Source organism: Lytechinus variegatus, chromosome 13, assembly GCF_018143015.1.
Source record: "Lytechinus variegatus isolate NC3 chromosome 13, Lvar_3.0, whole genome shotgun sequence".
NCBI classification, from domain to species: Eukaryota; Metazoa; Echinodermata; class Echinoidea; order Temnopleuroida; family Toxopneustidae; genus Lytechinus; species Lytechinus variegatus.
Window position 1 is genome coordinate 16,224,209 of NC_054752.1, and position 9,362 is coordinate 16,233,570.

At 37.4% G+C, this 9,362-nt stretch overlaps 1 protein-coding gene across 1 annotated transcript; it reads right to left on the minus strand.

The window, feature by feature from the left end:
* Positions 1-1,127: 1,127 nt before the first annotated feature.
* LOC121426844 (translational activator of cytochrome c oxidase 1-like) lies at positions 1,128-8,855 on the minus strand. Its single transcript, XM_041623240.1, has 6 exons — positions 8,770-8,855; positions 5,664-6,224; positions 3,476-3,588; positions 2,523-2,653; positions 1,924-2,107; positions 1,128-1,559 (listed from the first exon to the last, which is right to left on the minus strand). The coding sequence occupies exons 2-6, from the start codon at positions 6,199-6,201 to the stop codon at positions 1,350-1,352; spliced, it is 1,176 nt and encodes a 391-aa protein (XP_041479174.1). The 5' UTR covers positions 6,202-6,224; positions 8,770-8,855; the 3' UTR covers positions 1,128-1,349.
* Between the last annotated feature and the right edge of the window lie 507 nt (positions 8,856-9,362).

Sequence of the window (9,362 nt, forward strand, 5' to 3'; positions counted from 1 at the left end):
AAAATCTTAGCAGTCAGAGTTCAGAATAGTGGTAGGACTACTGACGTTGAAATTCAGTCTATTTCAAGCCTCCCTGTGGAAAAAAAAGCAAATTCAATTTCAAATTGTAACGACGTCATCATCGGCTGCGATTTGAAGTCAATTTGGACTTCACTCCAGCCACAGAGCTTGCTGCAAAGCAAAATTATGATTTCATTATTCCTATTATAATGCCAAACTTCAAATAAAATTTTGCTTCTTGGAACTCTCACTTTTAATGCAAAATGTGACTTATCATGAAATTGTGTCATAGCAGGGGCCCATCTTACAAAGAGTTGCAAATGATCTGATCAATCGCAACTATGGAAAGCCAGAAAAGTCAATATATAAAACGGTGTTTGCTAAAAAAAATTCTAGATATGAATGTGTATCCATAAATTCATTGATTTCTTGACAATTTGGTGAGTTCTTCTTTGTATACAAAGGACATTTTACCAATTTCCTGTATAAAAAATTATGACACTGATGAATTTCCATAGAGTTACGATTGATTGGATCAATCGTAACTTTTTGTAAGACGGGGCCCTGATCGCATAGTGTGCATTTGACTTTACATGAACAGCAACACTGCTCTTTTTACTCTCCAGAGACAGGCACAACTAATCTAAAATTTGTCATGTTTTCTTGGTGTTCTGATAATGGTTGAGGTCCTCATCCCAGAGTCTACGATATTACATACTAGTCCATCTCTTTCACATCCTGTTATTGTTTTTAAGGGCATTGATGAGAGATGCTACCACATCAAGGTCTGTACCTGTACCCTTGACAAGTGGCGTCAAAAAATTTGACAGCCCCCCCAAAAAAGATCGGGGGAGGGGCAATAAAGGTCTTCAAGCTCGTCAGGGGGGGGCAGGGATACATCCTTTGCAAGGGTTGTCCCCCCCCCTTGTTGGTACGCTAGTGCCCTTGACGTCTTAGGTGGTTTAGAAGACGCATTCTAATCCTTGCTGATGACATTCTCAAACACTTGCTGACCTGTTCATAGTTTTGAATGCCATTGATGATAGTTGCTACCACATCAAGGAGAGCTAGGGTGTTTGAGTAGATACATGTAATTGATGGTCACCTTATCAAACACATTAACATTAACGACCTGTTCATGGCTTTCGAAAAACATGTCTGAGTGTAGTAACTGCTCCAAGACCTGAGTCATCCAGGGCTTTGGCAGCTTAGAAGAACTACTTTAATTCTTGCTGCCAACATTCTCAAATAATCTGATGCCTTATTCATGGTTTTTAATGGCACCAATGAGTCATGGTACCACGTCAAGGCTTGCACCCCTGAGAAGTTTTTTCTTACTTCAGAAGATTCTAATCCTTGCTGACGACATTGTCAAACACTTTGATGACCTGTTCATGACTTTCAAAGGCATTTATGAGTGCAGCTACTGATTCAAGATCAGAGTCCCCAAGGGCTATGGTGGTTTGAGGAACATACTCTAGTCCAGAAGATTGGATAGGTAGTGATCGTCCAGCAAGGCCATCTCTGACTGACCGAAGGTCTGACGGGTCACAGATGAACTACATGGTAACAAAAACAAAACAAGAAATGAACGTTGTATGAGTCAATAATCAGTGCGAAGAAAATACCTTGTAAGTCCTTTAGATAATTTATTAATAAATTTACTGTCAAATCATGCATGACCAAAGTTTAAGTTGATCATTCAAAACGCTCTTAAATTTCAACAAGTGATTGTCTGTGTATGCTACGAGTTACAGTTATGCAAAACTATGGGATTTGTAGGCCCTTGGCATTGGCTACAAAGATACAAGAAATAGATAGGAACAGAAATAAGAATGTTTCCATAAAAAAGAATGACAAATCGATGTAGAATGGAAATCATTTGAGGTAAGAAGTGTTTCAGAATGCTGCCCTGGGGCTCACCATAAACACATTTTGACCATCTTCATCCGTTCCATCTGCTACTTCTTCTGCTCCACTGTCTATGGCCGCTTCCTCTGCTTCGTCAAGACTCATCGACTGTTGGTCATCAGGTTCGCAAGGCACCCGGACAACGCCTTTCTTCTCGAACGCAAACATGGCTGTGCCTTGCTCTCCAAAGACACCCCTGCGAAAGTAATTGATTTGGGAAGTTTGCTTTGGGCAAGTTCTTTTGTAAAGGTTTGCTGATCTGTGTTATCAGGTTCATAAGGCACCAAACCTTCCACATACACAACTTATGATAGAATATGATTAGGCTTTGGTAAGTTTGTTTATCTGCTACATCAAGAATTGTGTTGATCTTTCGTCTTTGTTCTCACAAAACACCCTTGCAATGGTCTTCTTTTAAACACAAAACTGGATGTTCCCTACATGTACCCGGTACTCTGTACAGTGTACGTACCACTGCGAAATAATGTGATTAGCATTTGGTGAATTAGGTTACATACCATTGGCATCTGCTTCAAGACACTTGTGTCAATTACGGCAATCATGTCTCGCAATAAATATGGGACGCTGGATTTAGAGATCGAGATACTCACCCATTTTTGCTGGCAAGTTGAGCTAACTCTACTCTTGTTCTCTTTGCGTTGTCTGTCAAGACTGTGACAAGAAGTGATGAGTTTGCGGGTCCTCTCACCTCAAAAACCTGTTGAGAGTCTCCTTGTTTACTCTATTATCAATTAATAGAAACAAGAAAATAAGATTGAATGCCACTTTATATATATCATTACATACATCTGACCTCTAAACTTTTGACCTCCTTGAAATAATTTTTATTAAGATTTATTATTCTATGTAATATCCAGATACGGTATCTCATTATCATAATGTAGTGTTGGATCTTGCTCTATCAACTTTCAGCCAGTGTAAATGAAGACAAAGCAATACAGTATTGATAAAGAATTGATTAGGTATTGATATTGTAGCTCAAATGACTAAGCATATACTACCCTGCTTTCCACATCCTCCTGGGTACACATTTAAACCTGGGTGGAGAGAGGCAAAGTGTACTTGATGTTTTGCTAGTGTCTCAACAGTCCATCCTCTCAATGAAAGGTGAGAGTCAGAACCACATCACTTCTTAGACAGTGCACCAGGGTGGCGAAGCAGATGATTATCTTTTGTGTTTGAGGGGAACACAGTTCAATATGCCAATAGATGTCCCCCTCCCCCCCCCTTGAACAAAGGATAATCCTCTGCTCTGCCACCCATGATAGCGCACCATTTACAAAAACTTATATTACTAGAGGGATGTGATTAGAATTTGATATGGTATCCATGTTGTTATTTGAAGCAGATACCAGACATGCTGACTTGCCAAATGCATCCTGATTTTATCCAAAATATTCTGCTTCCCAAAACAATCATTTTGTGTAGTAAGTATTTTAGACCAGACAGTAGGCTACAGAACTTTGTACAGTAATTTTTGGCTGATGATTTTATAGGGTAGAGTGTTCCCATGGGAATTGAAAAAAGACTACATCATACTTACAGTGCTAGCTTTCTTGATCATGCTGTCAATGGTAGCTTTTGGCATGGACTTTGACTTGGCTAAAGCGATTAGAGCGGCTAGAGATGTGTTGGTTTCTGGATTGGGACCTCCTTCTATTCTTTGTAAGAAACACAGAAAACAACAACAAATCAGTTACAACTATTATGATAGGTGGATCACTTTCTAAAAGAAATATGCATGATATATCTAGAAGTGCTTAAAGGTCAAGTCTACCCCTGAAAAATTTTGATTTTAATCAATAGAGAAAAATCAAACGAGCATAACACTGAAAAATTTCATCAAAATTGCACGTAAAACAAGAAAGTTACGACAATTTAAAGTTTCGCTTATTTTTCAGAAAAAAGTTGTATGCAAACCTCCGTGACACACAAATGAGACAGTTGATGATGTCCGTCACTCACTATTTCTTTTGCTCTAATTTATATACAATATTTCAATTTTACAGATTTGACAATAAGGACCAACTTGACCGAAACATAAAATGTTATAACAATGATAATACCACATGTTTAGGGAGAAATAAATCTTTCACAGGACAAGGAGAAAATTGGTATATTTCATAAAAATACAAATGTAATAGTGAGTGATGTCATCAATCCCTTCATTTGCATACCGACCAGGATGTGAATATATCTGTTTTGTGAAATTAGGAAAAAATTTAATTAAAAAATTTTAAATATGCCATAACTTTATTTTACATCCAATTTTGCTGAATTTTTCAGCGTTATGCTTGTAGGATTTTTCTCTTTTTATTCAAATCAACATTTTGTTGGGGTGGACTTGTCCTTTAAGGAGAATGAAACCTTTGGAACAGGATAGCTTGTGTTTAAACAGGAAAATCAAAGAAACAGACCAATGAAAGTTTGAGAAAGATCGGACAAATAATGAAAGAATAGCATTTTCTCACTAATGCTATAGAGATCCTCACATTGGCAATGCGACAAAGATGTGTGATGTCACTTGTGAACAACTCTCCCCATTACTTTAGTGTATATTTCACTTAAATTGCCTCCACTAGTGAGGAGATCAGTGGACACAACACATCCTTCTTGTATTGCCCATGGGAGGTTCTCCATTTCATTAATGATTGCAATTAATAATATTCAACTGCTCACAACTTTTTCATTATTTGTCCGATTTTTCTCAAACTTTCTTTGTTCTTATTCTTTGATATTTCTATTTCGAAAGAAGCCTAAATGTTCCAAAGGTTTCATTCCCCTTTAAATTGATCCAAGGCCATTGAAGTTGATGCCCTCTCTATAGTTTTTAAGATTTGTTGTGAGCAATCCTTTTCATTTTCCATATCTGTGCTTTGATAGTATAACATGCACGATGAAAAAGTGTCCTTGCTGGCTTGCTCCACACACATCAAAACTTTAAGGCCTGGGCCTTGTAACATATGTTTGTAATGTGCAGTATTCCAAATATGAAAGATCCGTCCTGATTGGTTCCCGACTTGGGTTTTGAGCAAATCATGCATGCAACAATTACTTTGATTGGTCATTGCTATACATTGATTGCACGGCCCAGATCCAGTCTTTAACAATTCATTCTTTGTGTGTCTTTGCATCAGTTTTGATGTATTCAATTTTTATGAGAATTTCATTTCCCAATTTCACCAACACACATCCTCTCCCATATGGCCATATCTACCTTTCACCACTGTGGCAGATTTCTATTTAATCCATCAACCATTTGCCCACACACTCCAGGGAATAATTTTCCTGGCATCACATCGCAATTTGCAACACATTTTTGAAAAACTGCTATGCATGAAGTTTTTTGTATAGCATATTTTTACATAGGACTGTACAATACTTTAGTTGAGAGCTTTTCTATTATGACCAAAAATGCTATTCAAATTTGTAAAGCAAAATTATTGATTGCACTCAAGACATGAATCATCTTTTTTTGGTACACAATGATGCAGTGTGTGACTTTCCATCAGTTGAATATTTGCCTATAACGGGTCAATCGATGCAAGTTTATGATCAGATTTGGCAAAAAGTGTCAAATACCTCTTCTAAAAAAAAAACAGATTTCTGTTGTTCCAATGATTCAACTTCGGCACTGATTCATAATTCATACTTCTACCTCCCCTACCATTAACCACCATCTCCCCCCCCAAAAAAAAAAATCTAAATCCTAAGTAAAGTATCTTACAAACCTTTAACTGCAACCTTGAGCTGGATACCTATCCTGGTAAAAAGTCTGCTCTTCTCCAAATCCTTTGGACCCTTGATGTGTTTGACCTTTGACCATTTATTATGACCAGCAAAGAGGGCGCCACCACATGTTTGAAGTCCTCTCGTTGACTGTGACCTGGGGATGCACTGCCAACCACTACCTTCCCCTCTCATTGTTGAGTGACTGAATGCACGCGATAGATGGTTGCAGAATGGACTCCGTCGAGGCTGGTTTAACGACAAACTCAGGCCTTCTCGAGACGATGATAAGCTTCTCCTCAATAACATCTCCCGTGTAGATGAACATACAAATGATGGCGACAACAATGATGATTGCACTTGTTTATTAGATATCCCTGTGGTACAGGGTACATGTAGTTGTCTTTGACACTCATGATAATGCCATGATAATGCAGATACAGTTCTCAAAGAGTCTGTTATGTTACAAGTAGCTGTTAAAACAGGTACGATGCCTCCTCGCCTTCTACACCTTAGCAGCTGTTGAATGAGGGATCCCATCTTTTGGATGGCTAGTTACGAATCTGTTCAAATTAGAAAGAAATTGTTAGAATAAAATGGTGTGGAATAAACCCATTGTAGCAACCCATTACTATGCAAGAAGAAATGGAGGAAAAGAAAATGATAAAAGTGTTTTTGTTCAAATGAAAAGTCAGTGGTATACAGAGTCAGTGGCGTGATCTAAAAACAAGTGGAATGCCTCTGGCGGTCTCACCTGCATCACGCGATTCAATATAGCAGCAGTGCTGACTTTGAAAACTAATAAAAAGTAATTATTCACAAAAAACTCCATTCATAATATATACAATAATACGATCATTGATCATGTGACCTAAAACTTGTCAGTGATACTTGATTACCCCAATATCCACATTTTATTCACTATATCTATAAACTTTGAAAGGTCATGTGACCTGAAACTCGCACAAGATGTTCAGTGATACTTGGTTACTCTTATGTCCAAGTTTCATGAATCAGATCCATAAACTTTCAAAGTTATGATGGTAATTCAACAGATACCCCCATTACGGCCAAAGTTCATTGACCTTTGACCTTGGTCATGTGACCTAAAATGCGCACAGGATGTTCAGTGATACTTGGTTACTCTTATGTCCAAGTTACTTTTATGAACTAGACCAACATACTTTCAGTTATGATGGTAATGCAACAAATATCCCCAATTTGGCCAAAGTTCATTGACCCTAAATGACCTTTGACCTTGATAATGTGACCTGAAACTTGCACAGGATCTTCAGTGATACTTGAGTACTATCATGTTCAAGTTTCATGAATCAGATCCACAAACTTTCAAAGTTATGATGGTAATTCAACAGATACCCCCAACTCGGCCAAAGTTCATTGACCCTAAATGACCTTTGACCTTGATCATGTGAAGTGAAACTCATACAGGATGTTCAGTGATACTTGATTAACCTTATGTCCAAGTTTCGTGAACTAGATCCATATATTATCTAAGTTATGATGACATTTCAAAAACTTAACCTTAGGTTAAGATTTTGATGTTGATTCCTCCAACATGGTCTAAGTTCATTGACCCTAAAATAAATGACCTTTGACCTTGGTCATGTGACATGAAACTCAGGCAGGATGTTCAGTAATACTTGATTAACCTTATGGCCAAGTTTCATGAACTAGGTCCATATACTTTCTAAGTTATGCTGTCATCTAAAAAACTTAACCTTATGTTAAGATTTGATGTTGACGCCACCGCCACTGGCACTGGAAAAGCGGCGCCTATAGTTTCACTCTGCTATGCAGGTGAGACAAAAATGATAAATATTTTCACAAATATGATGCGTAGTCTATTAGCTAAATCTGCCAAAACTACCCTCAAGACGACAAGTCCTGAAGCTATCTTCCTTCTTCAAGGTGGTTGAGGGGTTGGTCCCCGCCCTTCCTATTGAAAATTTCTTGATAAAAGCAAGACCAAATCAACAAGTAGAAAATAAACAATTTAATAAAGACTTTCAAGCACAGAATACCTAGTTAGAAATACAAATAGTGAACCACAATAAAGTTACAATGCTATACACCAAACAAACACTAAGCAATTAAAACAATTGTTGTTTGTGAGCACCCCTTTGGCTTGGAACCATCTCCCATCCGAGGTAGTGAACATCACATTAGTAGCACTCAAGGTTCCAACTCGAGCGTCGTGCACAGGAAAGTACAAGGCACAACACTCGCAAAACTTCCATGGAATTTTTCATTGTTTTGACACTAGTTTAGAAATTGTTAATGAAATCACTTTTCCTATCAAACTTAACGAACAATATATTTATAATAATAATCATTTATTATCAAAATTAAAATGTTATTGGTCAAATTATAATTTTAATCTTGTTCTTCAAAACGGCATTTTGTAACATTACTCATCGAAGCTACGTCATAACGAAGCGGTTCAAGGGACTAAACCTTCCTATGCATTAGGCATAGTCTAGGAAAGTGCACTTACACGTATCGCGAGGTTAGTATTACTAGTAATACTAAGTAACTAACCTCGCACACAATGAACTGTGTTTGGTAGTGGATTTCTTACTAGTGGATCGCGCGGGCTGCGGATCCCACTTCTGGTGTCCACAACACACGACTTCAATGGCTTGATTTTTCTGTGCGCAGCTGCATGTAAAGAACCCTCGGGAGGGTTCAACCCTGGCCTGAGGAAGGTGAAAATATAAATAAATAAAATCATGATTTTATACATGATTTTTATCTTAAAAGATGGATTTCCTAGGAAAATCCATCTTTGTTTTGGTCAGTCTCTTATGCATGTATGGGAAGAGTGTCAAGACTCCATGATGAAGAAGCATATATGTCAAAATATTTTTAAAAAAACATCATCATAGAGACGAGTCCTCAAGTCAAAACTAGTCATAACCCTCCTCCACTCCTTCACATCAGTCCCATTCATTAACAATTTTGTACCGTATATGCAAGCTGAAGAGTCTGACATTCTGCCATTAGTGTTGAAACACCAAATGAATTAAAAGTACTCTTAAACCTACATAATTCAAAATATATTAATGAGAAAATCAAAGTGATATTCACCAATATATCGGGGAAATCAGCAGTTTAATGTGCAGGTAATAGAGTGAGCCGAGACGAGCGAGGTGCGGAGCAAACTTCATATTAGTTTAACGCAGATGGCGCCGTTTGAGATTCGTATCTCTGTGATTCTTATACCAAGCTCCGAATATGATTTGGGAATGGGGAAACTGAAAGAAGTATTTCTGAGACTGAAATGTGCAATGCTATGCAATAAACACAGAGAATTTCAATACAAACAATTACAAGGGGTTGTGTACACGAAAACGGAACTTTTTTTGAATTTGGTTTCGAGACAGATAATTTGTGTTCCTTTTGTAAAAAAGAAGTTGAGTCTTACCAACATTTATTTTTTTATTGTCCTGAAGTTAAGCGATTATGGGAAGAGATGAGTAAAATATTTCAACTGAATGAACTTGGCAGTGACAGTTGGAAAACAATTTTCATGGGGATATCTGGAAATACTACAAGAGTAACTTTAATAAACTGTATTATATTCTTAATTAAGTATATTATTTTTGGTTCAAGAAAACAGGGAATATTGCCAACCGTACAGAAAGTGACACATTTGGTTAAAGATACGGAATATCAAATAG